Source organism: Apis mellifera, linkage group LG7 (genome assembly GCF_003254395.2).
Source record: "Apis mellifera strain DH4 linkage group LG7, Amel_HAv3.1, whole genome shotgun sequence".
NCBI lineage: Eukaryota > Metazoa > Arthropoda > Insecta > Hymenoptera > Apidae > Apis > Apis mellifera.
This window is the reverse complement of record NC_037644.1, coordinates 9,752,379-9,779,911: the sequence shown is the minus strand read 5'-3', so window position 1 is coordinate 9,779,911 and position 27,533 is coordinate 9,752,379. Positions and strand designations below refer to the sequence as shown.

The 27,533-nt window shown below is 38.3% G+C and overlaps 2 protein-coding genes across 3 annotated transcripts in view; both read right to left on the bottom strand.

The window, feature by feature from the left end:
- The window catches only part of LOC725329 (UPF0489 protein C5orf22 homolog), a 788,097-nt gene that overhangs the window by 667,554 nt on the left and 93,010 nt on the right, over positions 1–27,533 (bottom strand). The window lies entirely within an intron of this gene.
- LOC102656570 (glucose dehydrogenase [FAD, quinone]) lies at positions 11,241–14,016 on the bottom strand. The gene is made up of 3 exons (XM_006565450.3): positions 13,844–14,016; positions 13,207–13,553; positions 11,241–12,903 (listed from the first exon to the last, which is right to left on the bottom strand). Exons 1-3 carry the CDS (start codon positions 13,881–13,883, stop codon positions 11,371–11,373), a joined length of 1,920 nt encoding a protein of 639 aa, XP_006565513.1. The 5' UTR covers positions 13,884–14,016; the 3' UTR covers positions 11,241–11,370.

Sequence of the window (27,533 nt, the reverse complement as noted above, 5' to 3'; positions counted from 1 at the left end):
ATCAGGCCTGGGTATTTCAGGGACGATGATCACGATCGCCCTGGGCCCGAGGAGTTTCGATTGCAAACGATTTATCTTTCGTGCTGGTCACTTCTGGCTTATAATCAAGGGTACATCACCTCACGCGGGACAGAGTCGGGGGCCGGCCACACCGGCGGAAAATAAAGGGGGTAATTCTTGGCAGCCGGAAATGACGGCCGCTCCGTCACGTCCTCCTCTGGAAATTTCTTCTTTCGTTTTACTTTTCAATTCAAGATATTTATAACATGCGGATGTTTTCTTTTCCTTTTCAAGCATATCAGGCATATCTTTTTTTGTTTTTATTATTTATCAATAAAATTGATATCTGATAGGAGATTCTTTTCTTTTGACTTTCGCGTTGTTATCCGTTCGCAATTAAAGATAAGAGGAATATCTTGTTCATGCTTAAAATAGATAAGTAATTTAGTGAATCAGATTATTCGTTCAAGAACAGGACGGGAAAAATCAGTCCAATTAGAGATAATTACTTTTCTTAATAATATATGCACGAGAAGAAAAAAGATATTCTCTTTCTTTTCTTTGCCACTTGAATTATGATGTTAAAATTGTTATCAGTGGGTGGTAATTTGCTTTTGAATATTATACATTCGATCGTGCCGTAATTTAAACGGGAGGATTAACAATTTAATGGCCGATCCATGGATCAGAGAGAGACTGGTTTCGTTCGACGAATTCTAGAAGCATTCATTCGAGAGGATGGTAATTACAGGAACGAATTTTAAGTTTGCTCCAATTTTTGATTGGCTAATGGCTTTATTTCGAAACCACGAATATATGTGGAATGCGATTTTTGACGAGTTCCTGGCTTAATGGAGGAGGAGGGGAGGAAATGGATACTTGCTCCGAGTTATATTCGTCGGAATTTTGACGTAGGTGCTTTTTAATCTTCTCTCGAGAATAATATCGAAAGAGTACGGGTTGGAGTAAAGTTTTTATGAGGATTGATGATGGGCTCAAACATCTTATTCCTAAAAATTATACTCACCGTGTCTTTAATTTATTATAATCCGTGTTATTAACATCAAAAGAGAGAAAGTTTAATAAATATATATATATATTCATTATCCAGAATAATTATTTATCCTTGATAAAACTATTTCTATATGCACAATTTTAATCATCCATAAAATTTAACCAACAATATATATGAATTATTTATCCAAAATTTTATCCCCGCGAAAATTGAACGAAATCAATAACGACGAGAAAACGTCGAAACGAATTTTGTCGAAGCGATAATTCGTACGGGATAATGGCCGACTCGACGATCGCGATACGAATGAAAGGCGCACGTCGTGAAATTTGCTCCGCGAGCGAGCCAATAATAACAAGGATTGAAAGGGCGGAATGGAGAGAAACGTCGAAACGATCTCGTTAAGATTAACCTACCAGGCTACCTACCAGGTGCACACCGTGTATTGACAGTGGAAATTTACGGCGTGTCGCGAGGACCACTCGTTACAGGGCCACCTGAGGCCCTTCGTGCCTCCTTATTCCTCCGCCAACGAAATGTTTTTTTCAAAAACCGTGACCGCTCGAACGAACGCGACCACTGTTATTATCCTCCTCCTCCTCCTCCTCCTCCTTCTTCCTGTGTCCACGCGAATCGAGCTCGCGTCAACGGGCACGCATATTCCCAGACACGGATGCGTCGTATTTCGTCGTTTACAGGTGTAGCTCGCGCTTATTAAATCCGCATTTCCGGGAGAAGGGAAAGAAGGCGATAAATAATGCAACGAATTGATAAATTCTTGACGTTTGTTCGTTCCATGTTAATTTCTCCGTATCTTTCTTTTTGGATAGTCAAAATTTTTAAATAAATATTCATTCTTTCCTTTCGAAAAATTACATTGCAAAATTACATTTATCGATTGTATTAATTGGCAATTCAAAAATTTTAGATATACGAGTGTTAATTTAAAAATAAGAAATTAAAAAAAAGGAAAAATTATTTAACGATGCGTAAATCAAAATGATTTCAATTTTCGTACGAAGAAATCTTATAAATATTTCTTCGAATGAATCGACTCGTCTGCATATCTATAAATTTTATAATTTTTAACACCTTGAAGCGAATTTTTTATTTTAATTTACACTACTCGGTATTTCGCGCCAAGAACGATTACCATAATCATCCTTACGCACGCACGCACAACACATCGAAAACATAATCGGTGGATGATCAAAATTAGGCCGAGATCGATCAATTTTTAACCGTGTCCCCGGTTATCGTGTAACACTGTCAACACAGTTTCTTTCACGCCGTTTCGACCACGGCAGGCGCGGCAGAAACATTGTGCCGCGGCCCAACATCTGCTATCCCAAGGAACGGGATGGGCGTGGGGACAAATTTTTCTCGATAAAAATCCCCCATCGATCTTTCGCACGGGCAACTGTCGACAACTATCCAGTTTGGGGCCCCCGAACCGCCGAGTCAAATTGCCGGCTCTGCTCGAAAGGAATCCGAGCGACGGGATCCTCCTTCGAATTACATTAATCGGCGATCGATTAAAACCGTCACTCCTTAAACAGCGCTCTCGGAGGACCTATCCTTTTAATAATAACAGTGGGGAGCAGAAGCTAATTGAAAGCGAGCAAAAGCGAAATCGGTTTCATGGATCGTCCGTGTAAACGTCGCGACTCCGTTTTTCCGTCTCGATCGATCTCTTCCCGAATTTCTAGATCTCGTTTTGATTCACAGGCTACAATGTATGTATGTATGTAGGTAACACTTCATACATAAATAAAACGAATGAAATTCGATGTAATTTCTTTAAATATTATAATATCGATAAAAATATAAAATTTTTCGAAAGAAATATATATATTCTATATACGAATTTTCTGATAAGAAAAAAATATTGTCAAGTCCGTTGATTCTTCAGCAAAGATAAGGGATATCAAAGAGAACTTGTAATCGTGAAACTTCATCCCCTGAACTAGAACCGATCGTTCGTTAGATTCTTCGCTTCCGGCAGACGAGAAGAGGACGGCGGAGCGTCGGCGTTAATTGGGTCGTCGCCGTTTATCCAATAATTACGAGGCGGACTTATCCTACGTTTGGGTGACCGGCTGATCCACGGCGACACCCATAGCTCCGTATCGAGAAGAGAGGCGCGCACCTGTGGCGATTCATCAGCGGAGACCGATCTCCGCGCGATACGAAATACGGACGTCGCTGCCACGGAATTTGTTGCTTTAATTACATCGAGACCGACCGATGCCTGTATATGGCTCGGTTGAAAAATAATTATACACTCGCGTGTATCATTCGAAATTGGAACAATGTACATAGGAAAGGAGTTGTAATTGTAACTATATATCGTGAGAAAATTTTCTAATTCTTTCTTTATATATATATAATTATTGGTCTTCCATTTTAACAAAAAAGGGAAAAATTTGATCAATCAATCCCTTAAATTTATCAATCTCCACTCGAGGAAGATTTCAAAAGTGCTCAAAGAAGGGAATGATAAAATATTTCACACATTCGTATTAAATAATGTTTGCGAAAGTATTTAGAAAAATTATTCGCCATACAACGAACAACCACTTCTCACCTGTCCCCTTCTCGCGCATTCGATTCACGGATCTCTGGCTTCGACGAATGAAGAAAAGAAAGAAAGAAAGGGAAAAAAAGAAGGAAAAGCTGCGCAAGGGAGGACGGCAAGGCGACTATAAATATTTGATAGCCGGGTGTCTGAAACGCCTCGATCCAAGGAAAGATAATATTCGATTGTTCGCACGGTTCGGTTGATAGGCGGCTGTTATTAAGGCTGTGATCCTAGTCAACCCGTGGATGAGTGAACCCGTGTCAACCCGTGGGCCGGAAGTCGGAATAGTTCGGCCGGTATCGATGTCGCGTAGAAGATAGAATTTGGCCGTGCAGGTGTCGTGTTGATCATCGATCGAGATTGGGATCTTCGGGGGTAACCATGCCCGACTTTTGCCGTCGTTTCAGCGAGAGATGATTATGATAACGGCAGTCTTCGACTTTTTTTCTTTTTTATTCCTTTCATCCTCGTATATATTGTATGAAATTATTTATGGGACAGTTGCTCGACCATTTCCAGGCGGTTTCGTGATCGTATTATTGATATTGCATTTGGGAATTCTTTTTTAATTAATGCCGATTCGATCATCTTTGATAAAAGAATATCACGTCGTGTTAAAAAATTAAATATCGTCTCATATTCGCATTACATTTATTAAAAATCAATTTGGTGGACATCAAATTTATATCATCTAAAAATTTCTATTTTCTATATCAAAATATCTTGCAAGCATGTTTGTATGATGCTCCTTTCCCCGAGAAAAATTTCGAAAGATTTGAAAGCGAGGAACGAAAAAGCAAATGGCCGAACGAAACGGTATTATAAAGTAATTAACTTTAGTGGAACGCAAACAAGGGTCCCTGTTCCACGCCATTTCCAACTGCTCTATATTTGTCTTCCACTTTCCATCGACAGTTATTCGGCCCATTAATGGAGAGGGTGCACCTGGAGGATGCAGGAGTCGCCCGCATATGTAACACGAAGGTGAATTAGCATTCGATATTACGGTACGATAACGTCGAGAGACCGTTGTTCGTGAACCTCTTCTTCGTTGGCTTGATTTCGTGAACGCGTGAAAAAGGACCGGTTTCCCTCTCGCGGAATAGGAAGGAACGAAGAAGAAGAAGGAGAAGAAGAAAGGAAAGCAAAAAAAGGGAAGGAAAAAAAAAGTGTCCCTTTATCTTCTGCGTAAAGTGGTGTCGCAGCTGCTGTGGACGATCCGCATTCCACGCTTCTACACGGTAGCGCGTCGTAGGTTAACCCTTTAACGAGGCGCCACGTGCACCCCGTACGAATCGTGGAAAAAATAAGAGACACGCTCTCCCTGTCTCGTTACAAGCCGTCCTCCTGGGATTTTTATACGCTTTTAATAGGGTTGACGCGTGCTCCTTCTCTCTTTTACGAAGTCGTCGCTTTTAATTTAAGGGAGGACGAGAGAATTTTTTCCTTCTCCTTCGATAATTTTCATCCTTGGTTTCAACACAAGATTTGTTTCAACTTTTTTTTTAAATACGAGTTTGTTTTAATCGAGGAATTTATACATCTAAATGAAGATTCTTGTTATCGGATTATGATTACATGTAATCTTGTAAATCCAATTATTTCTTTTCTATTCGAGTTAAGATACAAGTGTAACGCGCAAAGAATAAGAGGAGTAAAGACGGCGGCGAATGATCGAGGTTTTCAAACTTTACCACCCCGTTAAACCATAATTCAACATATAAAATTTCTCACAATGTTAAAAAAACACTCGGCATACCGGTAAATTTGCAAATACATTACTGTCAAGCGGAACGCGCATAAACACACGATAAATATCCCATAAACGTCTATCGCGACGTCTATCGCAAGAATTTTCTCACAGTTTACCCATATATATCCACCCGTTAACCGTATATTACCAGCGAGACGCAAGACAATCTAAGCCCTAATAAAAACAGGCGATAAAAATAAAAAGGAAAAGAATCGAAAAGAGTGGATGGGGCAAGTGGAAGAGATTAAGAGAAGGGGGGGAAAAAAAAATTACTAGAAAAATCAACGAAACGAATCGACGATTTCCAGCATAGTCCAACAATCCCACGACATCATTCTCCCCTTCCGTCGATCCTCGATCGTTTTGGCAAGCGATCGATTAACCTTCGGTAACCGGCACCATCGATGCTTCCACGTCGATGCGCGACAAATTTAAAATTCTTGCCGCGGCATCGTTGTCGCCGCAGGCGCATACTTTGTCTTATCTGTTCCTCGCCGATGACCCCGCGGCGCTTGTTCTGCCCATTCTTTCCCCCTCCCTCGTCCTTATGCCGCGTCCACACCACGCCGCGTCCACGGAAAACAAACGAACAATCGTCGAATCGCGCGAGCAGATTAGTTTTCTGTTTGGTTTTCTCATTGAAAAATCCATTTATGTGTATTAAGAAGCGTTGGCAGATAGTTCATGAACGTTATTTCTCGTTATTCAATCAAATATATCAAAGAACTATAATATTTCATTGGCCAGAACTTGATAAACCTTGATAACAATACTTTTACTAGTTCATAATCGAATCCTTCCTCAAAGAATATTGTGTTTTCATTGGCCAGAACTTATTGGCAATTTCTAATGTATATTTGATAAACTGAATAATATTGTTATTATTTCATGGCAGGATTTTGCCTTCCTCAATTCTTTCTCAAAGAATTAAGAATATTGTGTTCTCGTTGGCCAGAACTTATTCTGACAATTTCTAATATTTTATTCATGGATTAATTTTTGATTTGATGTAAACGCAGCATAATGTCACGATATTGTCTCTATATTGTCACGAATCACTTATCAACAACAATATGGATCCTGTCTTCCTCAATTCTTCCTCAAAGAACTATAATATTGGTCACTGAACTTATTCTGACAATTTCTATATATATTTGATAAACCAAACAATATTTTTACTATTTCATGGCCGATTAATTTTTGATCGATGTAAATGCACCGTAATGGTCTCTATATTATTGTGAATCAATAACAATATGGATCCTGCCTTCCTCAATTCTTTCTCAAAGAACTGTAATATTGAATTTATTCTGGCAATTTCTAATATATTATATATTATTTTCTAATATATTATATATAATTTCTAATATTTTATTCATGGCTGATTAATTTTTTATGTAAACGCACCGTAATGGTCTCTATATTATCATGAATCACTTATCAACAACAATATGAATTCTACTTTCCTCAAAGAACTGTAATATTGAACTTATTCTGGCAATTTCTAATATATATTTAATAAACTGAACAATATTTTTATTATTTCATGGCCGATTAATGTTTGATCGATGTAAACGCAGCCTAATGGCCTCAAGATTCGATATTTTTGATGAACAGCAAAGAAAAACAAGTCTGACAAGTGTAGACGGGGCATAATAATGATCCCAATAAACTGTCTCATCCCCGGTTTCCGAACAACTGCTGTCCCCGGCTTCAATGTTTAGAACGCGCGGGGAATGTTATCATGGCCACGAGTTTATGGCGGTTTTCAATAATAAAACAACCGAGTTCCGCCGGCGAGAGCCCGGCATGACGAAGCCTTCTATTACGGAAAATTTTATTAACGAGCCGATCCCGGAAGACAAAGCTGCTTCGACACTCTGTGCCGCAGTGCGTAAATCAAACGCGATGCCTCGATCATTAAGGCTGCCTCCTCTCGAGGCTGCGTACATATACTGTCCCCACCTTCGATCATATTGTATATGCGCTTTTTCCAACTTAACGACACGCGATAGATTTTTAAGGATTATTATTTACGCGCGAAGCTTCGATACCGCCGAGCAATATGCGAGTCTTCTCTTCTTCTTGCACTCTTGTATTCGCTTAATAAAACCAAAACTGTCCCACGAATATATTAATGAGATTAAAAAAATTGAATAATCTTGAATTGAAGAATCTTAAAATTAAGAATCTCTGAAAAAAAGAAACTTGACGATCATTTTTTAATTAAATACAGTCGTTAAATTATGTACTGGACGAATAGAAAAATATTTCTGTTATTCTATTCTTGCATAAAACAATTAGGAAAATTAAGAATTAAATTAAATTAAATAAAATAAAATTAAGAATCTCTGAAAAAAAAGAAATTCGACGATCATTTCTTAATTAAATATAGTTAAATTGTGTACACTGGAAAAATATTTCTATTGTTCTAAAGCAATTAGGAAAAGAAAACTGTCAACAACTTTTATTTTTCACCGTAAAATAAAGAATCGTATTGAAACGTTTATGGAAAAAGCTCGAGAAAATTATTATCTCTTTCTCCGCCATATAACAAATTTTTACTGAAAATGGCTGGAAGATCGACTCGCGAGAAGGAATATCGAACCGATTGACTAGGCGAAGCGCAATTGAAACGCGTGGAATAACATAAAATAAGGAAGACAAGCGATAATAGGCTGGAAATGAGGCAAGCCTCGTTACAGGCTGCCACGAAGATGAACACTTTCAAGCGTAGCAACACCAAGCCGGAAGCCGGGAATGGCGGCGGGCAAAGCGGGCGAATACCGATCGCTCCTCGTAATTTGCAGCGATTTCTCATCGGCTTCTGGATCCTGCAACCCGATCCAGGCAACCCGCCACGACTAAACATCCATTTAACATCCCTCCATTCGTCATCCCTAATTATCTCTAATCCTCGAATTCTTGCAATTTCTATCAATTCTCGAATCCTGCTCGAAAAAAAAGCGGTGTAATAATTCAATAAACAACAGGCTGTCCGTCAGCTCGACATCATTTCGGTGGTAGCGATGGGTATGACCTACCTTACGATTCTCGAACAATTTTACGTTCAACGTAAAGATCGAAAATTCGAAAGGATTCGTTTCTATCGAATATATTGTGCGAGAAACAAGAAAAGATAAAATGGAAAACTGTATTTAAACGTTCGTCCATTGGATCTTTAATTAATATTATTCAAACGATTGATAAATTTCTGAATCATTTTTACTCAGTTAATAAAGTGTGAGAAGTAAGAATAGAATGAAAATAATAGACTTGCAAATGTATTTCAACTACTCGAAATTTATGAAGATAAAGAAAAATTATATTAACGTTTAACAGTTTTTTTTCTTTCATCATTGCTTGCCACGATTCTTTCACGCTGATTTTACACTGGAAATGAGAATCGATCGCTTGAGAAAGAGAGAGAAAAAAAAAGAGAGAAAGAGGCTCGAGAACATTTTTCTTGAACACTTATATTTCTTCTTTCCACCTCTTTCTCGCGCTGCTGGTCCTTGCAACGATAATTATGTGTAATTAACCGGATGGTGTACCTACCCGCGGTGATACACCCGGTTTTCATGTGCACCCATTACGCTCTTATGCGTGCGATTATATTTCTTGCGCACTGACAGTGCCAGGAACGGAACCATTTCGTGCCATTCGGTGTTAGTCTTGTTTGGTAATAAAGAACCACGAGGAAAGAAAAATCTCTTGCCAAGAGGAGTTTTATATTTAATCTTCCCCCCTGAATAGTTTTGCATAGTTGTACGAACGATAAGTCGCGTTTATTTCTTTCTTTTCTTTGTCCCCTCCCCCCTTCCTGATAAATATGCAAATATTGCTGTGCCGATTTTGAAAAACGAAATGATAAAACGCGCACGCTGCTCATCGCTAATATTATTTATGTCGATATATCGTAAAATATATCCCTAATACTTTCTTATTACCACAACACGTTCTAATTTGATAAGATTAATTATAAGATTATTTTCTTACAATTGAAATTAAAAAAAAAAAATCACTAAAGAAAGAAGTCACTATTTAACGATCTATATAAATCTACTTAATTAAACGTGACACTAAAAGCATGTATTTCAACGTAACTCTTGAACATTATTCAGAAATTATTTACCAACAACGTTAAATCACCACTTAATAATCATTTAACGATAGTTTAGCCATTCTAAAGGGAAGGGAGAATTTCTATGTTTATTATTAATTAAAACAAATTTCTCTACTCTAAAATTTACACACATGAGCGACGATTTGACACATAACGGATATTGCGTTACGAGCTGTAAATAATAACGCGTGCGCCACTCCTTCGACACACGAATTTCACGTGGAAAGCCCGCATTCTTGCTAAATGTCCCCGGAGAAATCGAGGCGAGCGATAAAATTTATCGTGGCTAATAAAATTGCGATTCAACGGTGTACAAGAAAGGAAGGGGAGAAGACATTCCGATCAAATGTCCGGAGGAAACTTTTATCCAAGAGTTATAAATTTCTATCCCCTGTTTACAATTACAAACACGCTCGTGAAAATAACTTATTACTTGTCGCCTATCCGCCTCACAATGGCCGCGCTACGCGCTATATAAAACATCGATATGAAGATTTATACGCGGCATGCCAAGATCTCTCCCGCCTTTGGCGCGAAAAATTTCCGGGGAAATTACACGCAACAGATACCACGAGAATATTATTTTATATTTTCTGAGACGAGAAATATATATCCGTCTACCGTTTCCAATATTTTTCTAAAGTTTACTAAAGATACTTATGAATCGAAAATTTTTACCGTAACTAATTGCTTGGATCATTAAATTACAAATCGAATTGAAATTTTTGAACAGAGTTGATGGAATTTATTATAATTAATTCTATTGGAATTATATCGAATCATGAAAAGTATGTTTTATATACATAAGTGAAATGCTAAGATATAAAATGAAAGAAATTTATATTCGATATATACTTTTTCTCTCTCAACCAGTTCGCCATTTGATGAAGAATTTTCCCTTGAGAAAGTTCTAAAAGATTGAAGAACAATTCCATTTATATAATCTTCCTAAACTTTACAATTATTCAAAAATACTGCGAAGCTTTCTGAATTTATTAGAAATATAGATAAACGATCGAGGCGTTAAAGAAAAGAAACTTTTTCTATCTTCAATGAAGTATTAAATTTAACTGGTATTCATGGATCCTTGATGATTGATCAGAAAAAAGATAAATTTATTTCTATCGATGATGGAGAATTTATTTACTTATTACGAGAGAACAAATTCATCGACGAGCGACAAACGTGGAAATCTTGCGTTAACTCAGGGGAATTAAAATAAAATGATTGTACGGGATATTTTGAAGGGATACGAAGAAGAAGCTAATTTCAAAGAATTGCGCTTATTGATGAGGTAGCGGCGGATAATCTGGTTCTGTTGGCGTTGTTTCCATTAATCAGAATGTAAGTAGGTTGTGTACAGAACGAAATGTAATTATGAGGACGTTCGACGAACAAGTTTATTTATTTTTCTCCTGCTCGTGAATATTCGTTTCCATTTTTTTAATACACGCGATTAATAAAGTATATAAATTGGATTCTTCCTATCTTCGTATTTTTGTATCTTCTCTTTTATCTCTCCCGTTTATTAAAAAAAAATATATAGCCATAAGTTTGTATTCATATTTAAATTATATTGAACTTGATTCTAGGAAAAAATAAAAATAGGCTAAGACTTTCGAAACTATCAAGATTTCTCGAAGAGATATCTCAAAACGTTCTGTCACTAATCTCGATTAAAAATTCCAAACAAAAAGTTCACAACATCGAATATACATGTCCAATCTTTATAAAAATTTTAGAAAGGATGCCGAAGAACGAAAAATTTCCAATTGCCAAATACTTTAATCCGACAAATCTCCATAACCAACTACATTAATTAATCGTCCAATATTTTACTTATACATTTATCTCGTTACACGCATATATATATAATCGAAAGAAAGCGCGTTCAATCAACGCGCCTTCACGCCCCAATCCCGTTTAACCATATCCGCCCCCTTCTCCGCGATCATCATGGTCGCCGCGTTAGGATTGGCGGCAGGGATTTCCGGGATGATCGATCCATCGATCACCCGCAAACCGTCGACGCCGTGCACCCTCAGCCTCGGATCGACCACGGCCCTGGTGTCGTTGCCCGGCCCCATCCTGCTCGTCCCACACGAGTGATAATAAGAGACGGACACGTGTCTCACGCTGCATTCCCAATATTGCTCCGTGTCCGGCTCGAAACGTCGACATCCGGGAACGTCCAACCGATTGAATCGCATCCCGTTCCCCGTCAACGCGTCCGTATCCAAAATCTCCTTCATCTTGTCCACGCTTTTCACCAACGTCCTCGTATCCTCCGCCTCGACCAGGTAATTCGCGTATATCTTCACAGGATCGGTCGGGTCTGTGCTTCGCAACTCGACCATTCCTCGACTCCTCGGCTTCAGCAAGATGGAGAGAACCACGATCACGCTCGTCCTCTCGATCTCCTCTACCAACTTTCCCCCGATCTCTTCCCTCAAACCGATCGTCTCCAGGAAAACCGACAACTGAACCCTCTCGTGACGCTCGAACGGGACGAACAAAAATTGAACGTCCGGATACGAGGAATTCGGATCGTTCACGTTCACCGTGCCGAGAAAATCGGTTCTGTAAGCGCGCAACGGTCCTCTATTCTCCATCATGTACTCGTAAATCGAGCTCAACGATCGGTTTAAAGAAGGAGACGAGATCGACGACTCGTTCGCGTAAGTAATGTACATCCCCGTCCACGCGAGGTGGTCCTGAAGATTCTTGCCGACCGGTCGATCGGCCACGACCGGTATACCCATCTTCTCCAGGTGTTCCCTGGGCCCGATTCCCGAGAGCATCAATAATTGGGGAGTGGCGATGCTCCCCGCGGAAAGGATCACCTCCTTCCTCGCCCTCACCTCCGCCACGAAACCCTTCTGCTCCGATCTCACCCGAACGCCGATCGCTCGTCCTTCCTCGAACAACACTTTCTCGACCGCGCTCGATTTCATCACGCTCAGGTTCTTCCTCCCCTTGGCGGGGGAGAGAAACGCCATCGCTGCGTTTTCACGCCGACCGTCGTGCACGGTGCCCATCGCCCTCCCGAAACCGACGAAACGGTCACCGTTCACCACCTCGAGGACATCGTGGCCTGCCTCCCGCACACCGTCCATCAGGATTTTCTGCACGCCCGGCGAGGCGGCCTCGAAGTGCCCGATTCTCACGGGGCCGTTGTCCCCGCAATACTTGGTACCGTATCTCGATACGTAGGAGGCCGAGCAATTGGTCGACTTGGCGAAGTAGGGGAGCACGCTCGCGAACCCCCATCCGTCGTTGCCCGACTCTTCCCAATCGTTGTAGTCTTTCTCGTTGCCGATCACGTATAACATGCCGTTGGTCACCGAACTTCCGCCAAGAGCCTTGCCGCTCGCCCATTTGCACCGTTGGTGGACGGTGCCCAGGCAGGAAGTGTTTTGGTATTCGGTCTTGGTGAAGAGGGAATAATAAGAATTTCGTATTTTCATCGATCGAGGAGGAGGATATTATTAATGGTTAACTGTATGTATGCAAAATAATTTTTTGAGATGTGCAATTCGATACTCGTAATGTTTAAGATAGTATAAAGGGGTCATGATCTACGTTTAGAATAGAGAAGGGAACGAATCATAAGGAATCATCAATCCGAATTTTAACAGAAAATAAATCAAAATGATGAATTTAAATAAAAATATAAGTATTTGTATATATATTCGTTCTTTTTAGAATAATTAAAATTTAATCTCGTTTACCAAGTAATGATAATTCTGCGGTCCGTCTATGTTATCGAAGAAAAGGGCAGGTGAAGAGGTTTCCGGTAAAGGATCCTCCCCTCTTTCGATCAACAGCACATCCCAATCGTTCACTTCCGTTAACCTGCTGGCGAGAATAGATCCCGCCGATCCGGATCCGACAATTATAAAATCGAACTCCTTCCTCGTCGAAGCGAAGATCTCCTCGGCTCGATCCGTGGGATATTTGCCCACGTTTGATGCACAATAGGATGCCATTATCGTTTGTATCAACATGGTAAAAGTGGAAGCTGGCGTCGATTGCCCCGAGGCGCAAGTTGCCGCCATACACGACTCCATATTCCGTTCTGTATTTTTTTGTTTGAACGAAGAAGATTAACCATGATAATTATCGAGAATAATTAACTGTTGCATACCAATTTTCTTTAACGTTGATCTTCAAGATAAACAATTTTTTCTTGTATAATTTGTAAGAGACTAATAAATGAATTAATTAAAAAAAAAAAAAGATAAAATAAAAAGAATTTTCACGTATCTGTGCGAAAAATGTGAAATATCTATCGGAAAAAAATTCTCGAAATATACGATAATTTAAGATGCTGTATAAATAAAATTTTTAAAAATTAATAATTCTCACCTATCACGATCGTCACGCTATAACGTTCATTTACAAACATCTGAGCTTACAATCGACCCGTTAGCATCCTTATATATAGGCATTGTTTATCCATAAAAAGATGGCAGAGGAAAAAATATGTCCCTACCTCGCGTATTTTTATAATTGGCAGTCTGTAATCGAATCGTCTGATAAAAAAAAATAAATAAATAAATAAATGAATGAATGAATATATCGAGAGTAATTAAAACGGAACGATAATTTTTTTAAAACATTGGCGTAAAGCAGAGTGCGTCGTACTATTTACAAATCGTGTGTTTTCATAGTTTATTAAAAAATCTTATTACTATGTCAATACGCTAGTGTACTCAGGTGGGACAAACGGAGACCTGTTCCCCCTGTTCCTCTTTTCCCCTCTTCCTCCTTTTACTTTGCTATCTTTTCCTAGGACAAATATATTTACATTTACATATTAATCTAATCTCTCTGCGTTATATACATTACTAATATGTGTGAAACACGTTTAAAAATAAATAAATAATGCGTGTTTTTAATATATCTATATTGCATATCAAAATATTTAAATAAAGGGAAGAGGACGATTTCATGGACGAATAAATAATTAAATTATTATCAATGTTATATATTATTTTGTTATGTATTCTACCAAAGAGAGAGAGATATATGTATAAATAATAATTTTGATAAATTATTTTTCCTAGCTCAACACGATTATCATTCAAACATAGTCAATGAATCATTCATAATTATTTGACTGATATTAACAATGAAGCCAAAAATTCATTTGAGTTCAATGATCTTCAATTGAATCTCAAAATATCAATATAATCAAATTATGTATAATCAGATGCAACAAATTTGATTGAAAACATTTTTTTAATGAATAATCAATTACTTTGGATCTCCCTTCTGTTATTGATTCACTCTGGTATGTAATTTTAAAAAACATTTTCTCCTGATAAATTCACCTGATACATTGGAAATACTTAAGAAATAACCTCGTAAATCATGTTTTGCGCACGTTTAATTTTATCGTGTAATTTAAACAACGTTCGTCATAAATACATCTCATTTGCACGATAATGGCGAACGTATCGATACAAATATGATTATTAATCCATCCGAGAAATATTTACAATTAAAAACACATCCGTTTAAAACCGTTTAAAAATAAAACACGTTTCCCTTTAAGATAACCGATGTTTTAAATAATTCGTATAAACTTGTGGTAAATAAATAAATCGAAAATCGAACGTAAAATCTGGTTAAAACCGTGCCATAATCCATTTCGAATAAATTCGAAAACGAGTAATACGAAGTCGATGTGCTCTATCACGGAGGATCCTCGATCTCAGTCTCTAGCGAAACGAGCGCTATATCCTTCATCTCGCTCCCCCCCGGCTTATTTACCGCGCACCAACACCGCGTATATTTATATTTGCGAAAATATATATGAAGTCTCTCTCCCTCTTCCTCTCTCTCTCTCTCTCTCTCGAGAATCCCCACCCATAACGAGAAAGTCAATTTATAGGGGAGGAAGCGAGGTTATCCAAGTGAGAAGTTATTTGACACTATCCAACGCTCGAATATTTTTGCGTACCCTCGCAAATCTCTGGATACGTTCAGAGGACAAGCGAGTTACGATCGATCGTTTCTCACAAGATGTTACGACATTTCTTTCCGAAATTCTAACCATTTGATCGAGGTTCGAATATCATCTTTCTTCGACGTTTAACCTTTCGTGTCTGATTTATTCTCGAAGAGTTTTTTGAATTAGGAATAAGAGGAAGATGGAGGAGGATGGTGTTTGGAATGGAAAAGAATTTGAAATACGATGTGACGCGCTTTAAGAGACGATAAAAATAATCTTGAAATACATTCTCATCTTTTCTTACGTGTACAATCAACTTTTAGAAACATTTTTTATTGTAATTTCAAAGAGATGAAAACTCTCGAAAAATTCTCTGATTGCTTATCAAAATTGTTATCGTACGCACGTATTTTCAAAACGGATTTCTTTGTAATATATTTTACGTAACAATGATTTGTTTGTCGAAGAAAAGAGAAATCCGCACGATTTTTAAATCAACTACAGCTAAAAAAATTTTCCGTCAAATAAATCCTCGTCCTCGTCCACGAATTATACACCCGACAATAGACAATAGACCGTTCACGCGCCACGAAATCCCTCGACTTATTCCACTTACCTCTCCATGAATCCATCAAAGGGGGCGTCCGAAACGTCATAAAACGGGTGGAAAAAGCGGGGGAGGGGGGAATGGTTGCCGTTCCCCGTCGCGCGAATACATTCTCCAGAGTTTCGACTGAGAGAATTGAGAAAGTGGGAGGGTCGAGGGAGCGGTAAATCACGCGGTTGCTTGATGCGCAAATTCGAGAGGAGGAGGAGGAAGAGGAAAAGAGGCCGTAAGAGGTGACGTTCAAGGGATTTAAGGGCGATCTTAACCTCGGTTGACTGGCCACCATATCCGAAAGGCAATCATTTTATCTGTAATCCGTTTCGTTGAAAATGAGATCTGACTGGTTGGTTCGCTATTTCAAAACTATCTTCCCCCCCCTATTCTCGTGAACGAAACTCAGAAGAAAATGCCAGGGACCATTATATCCGATCCGGTGATGTTTATCGCGCGCGTCTGCTCGAACTATATTTACACCGGAGGATATGTCACTGCTCTGGCTCGTTTGAATCTCGCGCCACATTCGGCATCTTCTCACTCTTTCTATGGAACCCGAATAATCGTGAAATGACACGATTATCCCGTGGAAATTTCGATCGAATTCCTCTCTGATGAATTAATTATTCAAATACCATCTGAGAGGATATCATTTTATATAAATTTGGATGTTTGCTAATTAATTATACTATACTATACTATATACAGATTAAAGTTTTATATTCCCAAGATCTTCCCTTCAAAATATTCACAAATACGATTGTTTCGAGAAAAATTCGAAAACGCATCTTCAGATGCGATTCGTGGAGGAAACGGGGCCAGGCAGAGACAGGCGGTGGTTAAGATAAATAACAAACGGGTTAAATAGACGAACGAAAGTAGCGGCGAGTAGCGCGCGAGTACAAAGAGGCGAGTACACACACGGGGAGGGGGGGGGCTTCAAAGAGGCCGTGCGCCCCTTTTTTGCGCTCGTTAACCGGCATTCCAGCTCCTAATTCGACGATCCGTGTCTGAGACCCACGGCCACCATCCTCCCTGGCCCCCCGCGCCGCCATTACGGACCGACACGGTTTCCAAACCGCCGCGGGTTCGAAGCAAACGCGGGGCGGATTCCTCGCTCGCGACGGATTCCGAGGAGGTTAAAGGCGGTGTTTCCGTTGTCCCCGCGCTTGTTACAGCTCCGTGGAATGCGCGCCTTCCCTCCCCTCTCTGATGCCGATCTTATCCCCGATCCTCCCTCGAGATCGCGTAGGAGAGATGAAGATGTCGTTTGGGGAGATGTGGAGAATTTCTTAATATGAGATAAAGGGAGGAGTTTATCTATTGTGGAAATCAATTATGGATCTTTTTCTTTTTTTTTGTACGTGTGTATAAATCTCAATCAATTTCAAAAATATATTTATTGATTAAAGAAATTGGTTTTAATTAATAACGATTATTTAAATATAAATAATTGTGAAAAGAAAAAAAGTTCCACTCCATGAATATGATTTATGTTACGCGATGAGCTTACACTTGATGGAGGAAATGCAATAAATTTTCGAGTGAAAACTCGCAAGAAAAACTGGTTTCGATCGAGAGGATGTTATAACATGATAATTATACACATTTTCTCGTGTTTTAATTAATTTTGCTATTTAACTAAAATGCAAAAATTCGTGCGAGTTGATCATAAAGTTGAATAACATTTTTTTCGGTCGGAAAATTTGTAAATTAATCATTGGTCAATCGTACAAATACCGAGAAATGTTATTCTTAGACTTGGTCGCATTGTGAAATTCCTTTTTCCTTTTTCCTTTTTTCTTTTTTTTTTTTCCGGAGCAACTGGAAGTGCACGAGGTGATTTATGAGTGTTTGTACGTTGCATCGTTTAAGAGTCATTTAAATCCAGGCCGGAGGGTTAATGAAACGCGGGACTTATGAAAATTTGTGAAATATTGCCGCACCATGCAAATTGCCCCACAGTTGAGGAATGAAATTAACCGCGAAGGGTACGACTGAATCGATTTTTCATTCGTGTTGCTCGCAACGCGACTTATAAAAACCGCCCATAATTATTTAACCGATGTAACTCTGTCATTTTTTTTACAAAATAATCTTTCTAAACCGTCCATTCCGCGTAAAAAAATTCTCATTCAACAAACTTACCTTTCGTTCCCATCTTCAGCCTCCTTCGAGAAAATATATAATAGAAAAAATATATAAAATACAAATCTTTCAATTTACTTACCATATTTTATTTCTTTCATCCAACTTGTTTCGTTCCCAAATTTACTTTCGATCATTACCTTTCGAAAATTTCTTTTAAAAACTAAAATTTAAAAAAAGTTTCCAATAATTAATCCCAACAAAATTAATTCCGATAATTTGAATTATCCGATGCTCGAATTCGAATTCGATCGAGAAGAAAAATCGTTTCGCAAAGAAACGAAGGAGAAAGTCGTTGGGACGAAGTGAAAAAAAATCTAGAAAAGCAATATCCCCCGATAATTAAATTACTCGGGCAAAGAGGCCGCGAAAATAATTATCACGGCTCAACCTGTGTGTTAATTGCCAATAAATGGTCGGGGTTTTAAAAAATTAACACGATATATTTAACCGCGTCGGCCGACATATAAATTGCCGACATCGAACGAATCGCGATAAATCATGGCGGTGAATAATAATAATCGGGACAAATGGCTCTTGTTAGAATTCCATAATCGGAGCCGTTCCGCGAAAATGAATCGAGAAAGTTAAGGGAAAAAAAAAAATAGGAAAAACTTAATTTAATAATGAGGGGTACGCGTGTTATTGAAAATCCACGATTTCCATCCACGATAACGCGACGCGTTACGTTAATGGAACAATGAATGGTGTCAAAGGTGGCCGCCATAACTTTGCGCTTAATTTATCACTCCTCTCCTCGCGATCATCGAGGATTAACTTCACGGTTGACCCACATATTTCCAACCGGTTGATGGATAGTCATCCGTGGTAGACCGTATGCCGGTCACCTGCTACCGGTAATGGACAATCCCATAAATGGCGTCCCATCGAATCGTCGTCGAACCCGAGGAGAAGAAGCGTGCGTACTTCGTTCGTATTATTGACTCTGCGTTTCACCTTGCGCTTACCTGAAACAAAAAAGAAAAGAAAACGAAAAAGAAAGAAAGAAAGGAGGGAAGGAAGAAAAAATAGCGAGAAAGCCGAGAAAGGGGAGATAATATCCGTAAATCAGACGGACTTTCGTTTGAACGTTTGATATTTCGCGGTTACATTGTCGGCAGGGAGATGGTATCGTTGGAGAAAAATGTGTAAGATGAAAAGATGTGTCCGATCATCCAAGTCACTTTCTACTGCAGCAGCCGCAGTCTTTCGAGAGAGCTAGGGAATTTTTTTAGTCAGACGCTTTTACAAAGTTTGTTTTATAGCATCTCTTGAAACTTTTCCCCTAAAGTTTTCGATACTTGTAATACTTTCCCTTTCGATTTTAATATTTCTGCAAAGGGATTGTTCGAATATAATTTTGCTCGAGAAAAGAGAAAAGAAAATACATTTGAAAATACAAACTCGTGGAAATTTACACGCGTGTTATTAATTAGAAACGGTTATTAATTAAAATATCGTATCGTATCTCGCAAACTCGAACAGAACGTTCGTCACACTTATTACGCCGGTTTAATCCAAAGGTACCGGTATGTTATTAAATGGAAGCCGAAGAGATACGATCTCTGACCGATCGTTAAAATCTCTGCCCCCTGCGCAAGTGTATGTATGTTCGTTGAAATAAGATATTTCCCAGATTTTATGCGAAATTTTTCCAACTGACAACCGAACAGGGACGAGCGATTTCTCTCGCCTCGATGCTCGAAACCCTCGCCCATAATTCCTCTCGTCGGATTAAGGAAACGAGTATTAATCGAAATCGATATCCCGCTGCGGCAGAAAAAGCAGCGTGTTCGCGGGGGAATTAATCACGCGCGAATATAATTAATTGATTTCCCGGACAACCGTCTTAAATAATAGGAAAAATCGCGAGTAAAGTTGAAGTGAACTCGAAAATGCGCAAAGATCGAGGCAGAGCGAAAGGAATTTGGAATTTTTATTTCAATCAAGATATATTATTATTTGTCGCAGAGAAATGAAGAATTGAATTTTAGAATTTAAAGAAAAAAGATGTTGATATACATGTAGTCATCTTATGGATGTACAATAAAAAAAAGTATAAATTTTTGTTCCGTTCTTCGAGCTTTTAGTTCTTCGAGAATTTATAATGCTATTTTTTTCGGTTTCTTTTTTTTAATTTAAAGAAGAAACAAGTGTTGGTGTACGTAGTTATCTTATGAATGTACAATAAAAAAAAGTATAAAGTTTTGTTCCGTTCTTCGAGCTTTTAGTTCTTCGAGAATTTATAATGCTATTTTTTTCGGTTTCTTTTTTTTAATTTAAAGAAGAAACAGGTGTTGGTGTAGTCATCTTATGAATATATAATAAAAAAAGTATAAATTTTTGTTCCGTTCTTCGAGCTTTTAGTTGTTCGAGAATTTATAATGCTGTTTTTTCGGTTTCTTTTTTCTCTCTTTCTTTCTTTCGACGGTTGTCGTTTCTCGAGGAAATCGATTTGTTTGACGGATCGGCGGCGTGCAGCGGCGGTCGCTAATGACTGTGAAGGCATGTTGTACCATCATTGTGACACTTGTTTCCGGTGCTCGTTTATATTAACCGGGTTTATAATGTATTTTCGCCATGTTTAATCGACACGAACGAAGAAAACGAGAAGTCGTTTCTTGCGCGGAATTGATTCGTTCGTGATTATTTTTTAAAAGATCTCGCGATATTAGTTATGTAAATCGAACCGCTTGAACCGCGAAAAGAAAAACAAAAAGAGGAAAACGTACGATGCAAATTCGTTTTAACGCGATCGATCAAGTCTCCTTTTTTCTCTCTCTCTCTCTCTCTTTCTCTCTTCTTCATTCCTTTCCTTTTTTCTTTTTAAAGATACGTATGAATATATTACGGGTTAAGAGGAAGAATTCATTATTATGACGTCAATTAAGGAGGATCGTAAATCAGGACTAGTAGGAAACTCTGATTCTACTCAAATACAATACAAAAACTTGCAACAGAAACTTTTTCAATCACTCAAAAGAAATTTGTACAACTTGGAAAATTAATTTCTCCCTTCGAAAACAAAAAATCTCCCAATCCTTCCCTTCCTTCTTTGCAAAGAATAGAGAGAAAAAGAATAAATAGAGAGAGAAGATAAGAGGAAACTTTGATTCTACTCAAGTACAATACAAAAACTTGCAACAGAAACCTTTTCAATCACTCAAAAGAAATTTGTACAACTTGGAAAATTAATTTCTCCCTTCGAAAACAACAAATCTCCCAATCCTTCCTTTCCTTCCTTACAAAGAATAGAGAGAGAAAGAAGAAATAGAGGGAGGAGAAAAATTTAAAAACACGAATTTTCTTTCCCCTCCCTCTTTCAAAAATCCGAAATAACGAGTCTACTGCAACAACGACTTCCTCTTTCTATAAATATATACCTCTTCCTTCCAATATATAAACCGAGAGTAATAATAGAAGAACAGGGGAAGGGAGTGAGGGAAAAAAAAAAGTTCGACTTATCGTTGCACACACGAATAGTACGGCCGCTTGAAACGTAACAAGCGTGAAACGGAACGAGATTCCTCCGGGGGCCCCCGTAACTCATTAGGCGGATCGACTATTTCGGTGGTATAATCGCACGTCGGGGCGTCGAACCAGTTTTAATATGCGCGCGAGGCTGACTGGCGCAATTTCAGCTCGTAAAACGTAAAATATAAGCGCCGGTTAAATTTTTACGATCGTGAGGAGGGGGCAGGGAGGAGAGATTTCGCACGAAGGGTAAACGGCCACCGCGACGGCAGCCAGCCACCTGTGTCTGTGTGTTGTGACGCGATTACGTAATCATTGAATAACTCGCGCGAATTTTATTATTCCGTTTCCTAATCTCTCGGACCCGCCGTCTCTATTATGTCCCCGGGACAAAACTTGATCGATCCATCGAGGCTGCTCGAATCGGATCGAGAAACGAGATATCTCGCCGAGATATCTCTCGAGGGAGCGAGCACGGGTTCGAGTTGAATGCTTTTCGAGTTTCGAGAATGTTGCCCGCCTCGGTTTTATTGGTAATAACTCGTGACGACTTGTATATCTCTCTCTTTCTTTGAGCTCAGATTTGAACGTATCAATTTTCGGATAGTATCAGGCTGGATTTCAGGTGTACAGCGAGTTACAAAAGTGAGTTTAAGCAAATTCAAATTTGTTTGGAATTAATTCTCGAATTTTTAGCATTTGTTCTTTTTTGTTTAAAGTGAGTTTAAGCAAATTTAAATTCGTTTTGAATGAAATATGTATATGTATGGATCGAGTAGAGAAATTTATCTTTCAACTTAATTGGAATTAATTCTCAAATTTTTATCATTTGTTTTTTTTTTCTCACTTTGTAATTTAAAATTTTGTCCTCTGTTAGTTTCGTTAGATGATTTATTTTGAAAAGTAATTACATTAAAATGATATTCTATTGATGAAAATAAATACTAAACAATGTGATCCATTATAATCTACATCATCTTGGATTGTATTATGTAAAACAATATTATTGTTGGTTTTGATAATTATTTATTACCTTGAAATACCTTGTAGTATTAAATATACGAAGAGTATTGTAACGTGTTCAAAGAAGAAAGAAAGAAGAGGGTGTTCAATTTGATTTGATCGAATTTAGGATATTTATAAATGATTTGCACGTTTTATAGATTTAAAAAAAGTTTTATTACGTGAAATAAGGCTGCGAGAAGATTCTCGAGGAGAATTATTTCTTTAATAATAAAGAGAAAGAGATAATTGGACGATTTTTATCTTTTATCGTTTTAATGCGAAAATCCATTTGATAAATTGCAGGAATTAATACTCCAGAATACCCTGCATTCAAAAACTCGGTTACAGTGCATTAATTTCCCATCAAAGTACGGGTAAATTAAATTCAATTTGCCTCTTCGTCCACTATTGTCTTTATGAATATATCATTCAATTAAATCGTCTTAATTCAATCTTTCGAATAATTATCCGATCCTGAAAGGGTGCATACTTGTACAAGATAAATATCTTAGAATTTTAATATCTACGTTACGTGGCCGATATTAGTTTGAAGAAATCGTGATTAATTAAATTATCTTTTATCCAAAGGAATTCTTTCATAATTGATCCCAAAGAGATATATTTATTTTGCATTCAATCAATTATTATCCAATCTAAATAATCATTACTGATCATCATTAATTCAACAATGCAATAAAAGAAATAATTTTGTAACAGCACAAAATGGAAGAATTCTTAAAATTTACAAATTTATATAAATATAAAAATTTTTATTCATATCGAGACTTTAAAAAAAACTCGTACACCAATTTTCACACCATCTGTATATATGTTTCTTTGACTAAACTTTAGGAACACCCTGTACATACAAATATCGATAAATCGAGCAGGGACATCGTTATATCGCGGTCGATAAAACGTTCGAATGATATTTATTCCCTTCTCACCCCCCTTTCGACAATAATCCCAGCCCAGTAAATGCCAACGATTTCCATTTGCATGTATCGGACAGATCCCCCCTCCCCCCTTCTTCTTCTTCTACGAGGTGATTTTTCTACGAGGGGAAAACCGGATCGATTTCTATCCGATTGGACGCGCAGGTGTCATAACGATCGGCCGTGTCAAAAATCCAGCCTCTCCAGGGTGGCGGAATGGCCGGCGAAGGCAAGTTTTTCAACGTGCGTACATAAGCGCATAATGGCATAACCGGTGGTATTGGAAACCGAATGCCCATTTGTCGAGAAAGAGGGGATATATACATATATACATATATCTATCTCTTTTCGAAACGCGTCATTTCCTCAACTATTTCGAGCAACCGTGCGCAATAACCAAATCGATATTTTATTATACAAGATAAACCGTAAAACGGCGGCGCTGGCCGGTTCTCGAAGGACGAAGTTACACTCTCTCACGGCTTGTTACAAGATCGTAACGAGACGAGAAGGATTTGATTTTTATTTATTGCAATTAGAATTGCGCGGCTTTCGAAATTGCGAAGAAGATGGTGGATAAAATTTGAACGAAGTTGAACAATTTTCAAAACGTGTTCTGAAAAATAATTTCAAATGTACATTTCATAAATGTATGAAACGTATTTAAAAGTTTTTTTCTTTCAGTTAAATATAAGGATAAAGGAGGAGGGAAAAATATATATATATACGAATTTTAAATACGGTGGATTATTTCCATTACAAAATTACTGGATATTTCTCCTCCTCCTCCTAACATTAGCCTCAAGCCACGTCGATTATCCTTTTTAACGTACAAAGTATCCCTCTACACGCGTACAACAACATCGTCGATCAACCATTCCCTTTCCGTTACCAGCGATCGTAACGAGAGGATCGGCACAGGCGGCGGCAGTGGAAGCAGAACTCTCAGAAAGATAAGCCTCGAAGCAGCCTCTAACCTTTCGTCACGCAATAATGGATGCATACTTTCCTGTATGGGACTCTCGAGCCATCGACGCGACCGTTCGATCTCTCATCGAATTTAATAAGCCTCTATCGCGAGTACGCATCGCGTACGTGCGTTCGTTCGTTGTTCGCGCATCATTAGAAATTAAATTGCCCGTTGAGATTTTCTCTTCCCTTCCCAGGATTGTAAAAAAGAAGGAAAAAATAATAATAATAATACGAGAAAAAGGACAAATTTTCGAGAGAAAAAGGAGAAAGGGAAAAAATTCCAGAGAGAGCTGGTTTCATGTAGAAATTGTTTAGTATTAACCAGATATCGCTAAATAATGAAATCATCCGGCTGTAAAATAATTTGTTTATTGTTCGAACGCGGCATTTCATCCAAGGCCCACGCCTTTCTCGCCTCACGCGAACAAGGAAACGTGGAAGCGAGGACGTACGTAAATTTCATTTCTCATTTCTCCCGAAATCCATGATGATCTTTTCTTTTTTAGATATATTTAACTTGATTCGTTAAAACGTGGGAGAGGAATTAAATTTTGGAAGGATTTTTCTCGTTTACATAATGCGCTTTGGTGAGGTTAAAGTTTGAAGTGATAAAACCAATTCTTTTCGAATTGAAGGAAGAAAGAAATGGAAAGAAACGTTGAAAAGAAGAATAATAAATTGCGTCATTTCCTGAAGTTATCGTATCGAACGTTATCTAGACAATTCTTATCCACTTTGTATCGAGTGGATAAAAAAGGAATCCACGAATAACCCGGGAAGGAATTTCAACATTACGCGTACGAGTACGCGAGGCGAGCAGGTTGAATGGGCGCAGTCTTGAAAAGCCGGTGTTTCTAATTCATCGCGGGTAAATGGCAAGCAGCCGGGGCTATTCACTGTTCGTATCACTGCCGGAGGAAATTCGAGTTAACGATTGTAAAACGCGGCCGCTAAAACTCTCGAAAGTCTCGAGCCTCGACTGTAACTGTATCGAAGAGATCGAAGGAGAGAAAATCGCGATTTCAAACGCGACTCCTTTCGTATCATTCCGCGCTCGCGTTTAATTTATCGATTCCACCGGTGATACAGGCCGGTATTTGTATCTATGTCACTGTCCATGGTTAACCGTAATTGCCACGTTTAAGTTAAAGCGCCTCCCCTCCCTCCTCTCTCTTTCTCTTCCTTCTTCCTTCCCTCCTTTCTTTCTTCTTCCTTCTCTACTCTCTAGTCTTGAAAAAAAGTCTGCCTTCGTTTTTACGAAGGAACAGTTTCTGCAATCTGTTCTGCAGGAGAGAAACCACCAAGAAGAAAGATTTATGGTCCCCGTTCCGTTGTGTAAAGTACGATTAACAGAGAGCTTAGGAGAAGTTCGATTGCAAATCGTAATGAAATCTCGAGTAATTGAAAGTGGGCAGGTCTCTCTCTCTCTCTCTCTCTCTCTTTCTCTGGGTGGATATTGTTAAGTGAGATATGTGTGCACGGTTGATATATGTGTGCCGATTGTGAGAAATACCGAGTGAACTATTGCCTCGGAGGGTTTCGAGCGTGCCAATGAATATGTATTCGCTATGAATCACGTAGGATTGGAATTTTATTACGCTCAGGTTTCGATACGGCTTTTTCCCGCTTCTTTTTCCCCTTTTCTTTTACACGTTGCATACGTTGTACGGCAATAATTTTTCCTATACACATCGCGTATATATATATATATATATATATATATATATATATATATTTGTTCGCGTAAACAGAGTGATTAAGTTTCACGGTTAATAGAGAACGGTCAACATAACGGATCTTGCGTGAACATTTTCGCAAAACTGTGTACTCGTACTACGGAATTATACAATCACGAAAACATTCGAGATATCCATCGAAGAGATATTAACTTGGAAGGAAACGTGAGTTATTTATAAATTTGTACCACCAAGTTGGAATTATAATTCTTTTAATATCAATAGCAGCTGCATTCATAGGATATGTTTTACCTTGAGGAGCAACAGTTATTACTAATTTTTTATCAGCAATTCCTTATATTTCAGTGATACAATTGTATTATGAATTCGAGGTGGATTCTCAATTAATAATGCTACACTAAATCGATTTTTTTCATTACATTTTATTTCACCATTATTAATTCTATTTATAGTTATTCTTCATTTATTTGCTCTGCACTTAACTGGATCATCAAATCCTCTTGGATCAAATTTTAATAACTATAAAATTTCATTCCATCCATATTTTTCAATTAAAGATCTTTTAGGATTTTATATTATCTTATTCATTTTCATATTTATTAATTTTCAATTCCCTTATCATTTAAAATATAGTCAAATTTCGAAGGAAGGGGAGATCAATCGTTCCGACCTCGAAGGGATCCTAATTCCCTCAGGCGATCGATCGAAATCGATATACGCATCGATTCCCTGATAGAATACAACTTTCCCCGCCGTTATAAAATTATGATCGATCGTTTATTCTCGCCCATTGAAACTTAACCTCATCGAACGACGCGTAAGTAGACAAAAGAGGGATATATATATATATATGTTTATCGCCGTTCCACCTCCTCCAGAATTTCCATGCAATATAAACCCGCGCACGCTTCACGATTTGCCTTATGATTTATACGACCGGCCCCTGCCTACAATCCTTCAAAATCCACTATTTACATAATCCATTCTCCTTCCAGGAGGAGGAGGAATGACACACAATGGCGAACCGGTCGGCGAAAGAAAGATTCGAAATAAAAGCGACGAGATATTACCTATATATATAACCCATTCGGCAATATTGTTTGTGGCGTTGTATTCTCGCCGCGAACACGCGTTTACCGTTACGCGTGCCGAGACGAGATCGAAGAGTTTGAAAACAGGATTGACACGCGTTTTCCACGAACCGTCCAATCTGATAATCGCGGCGATGAAATTATAAGAGAAGGAATATCGAATAAAATTTCAGACC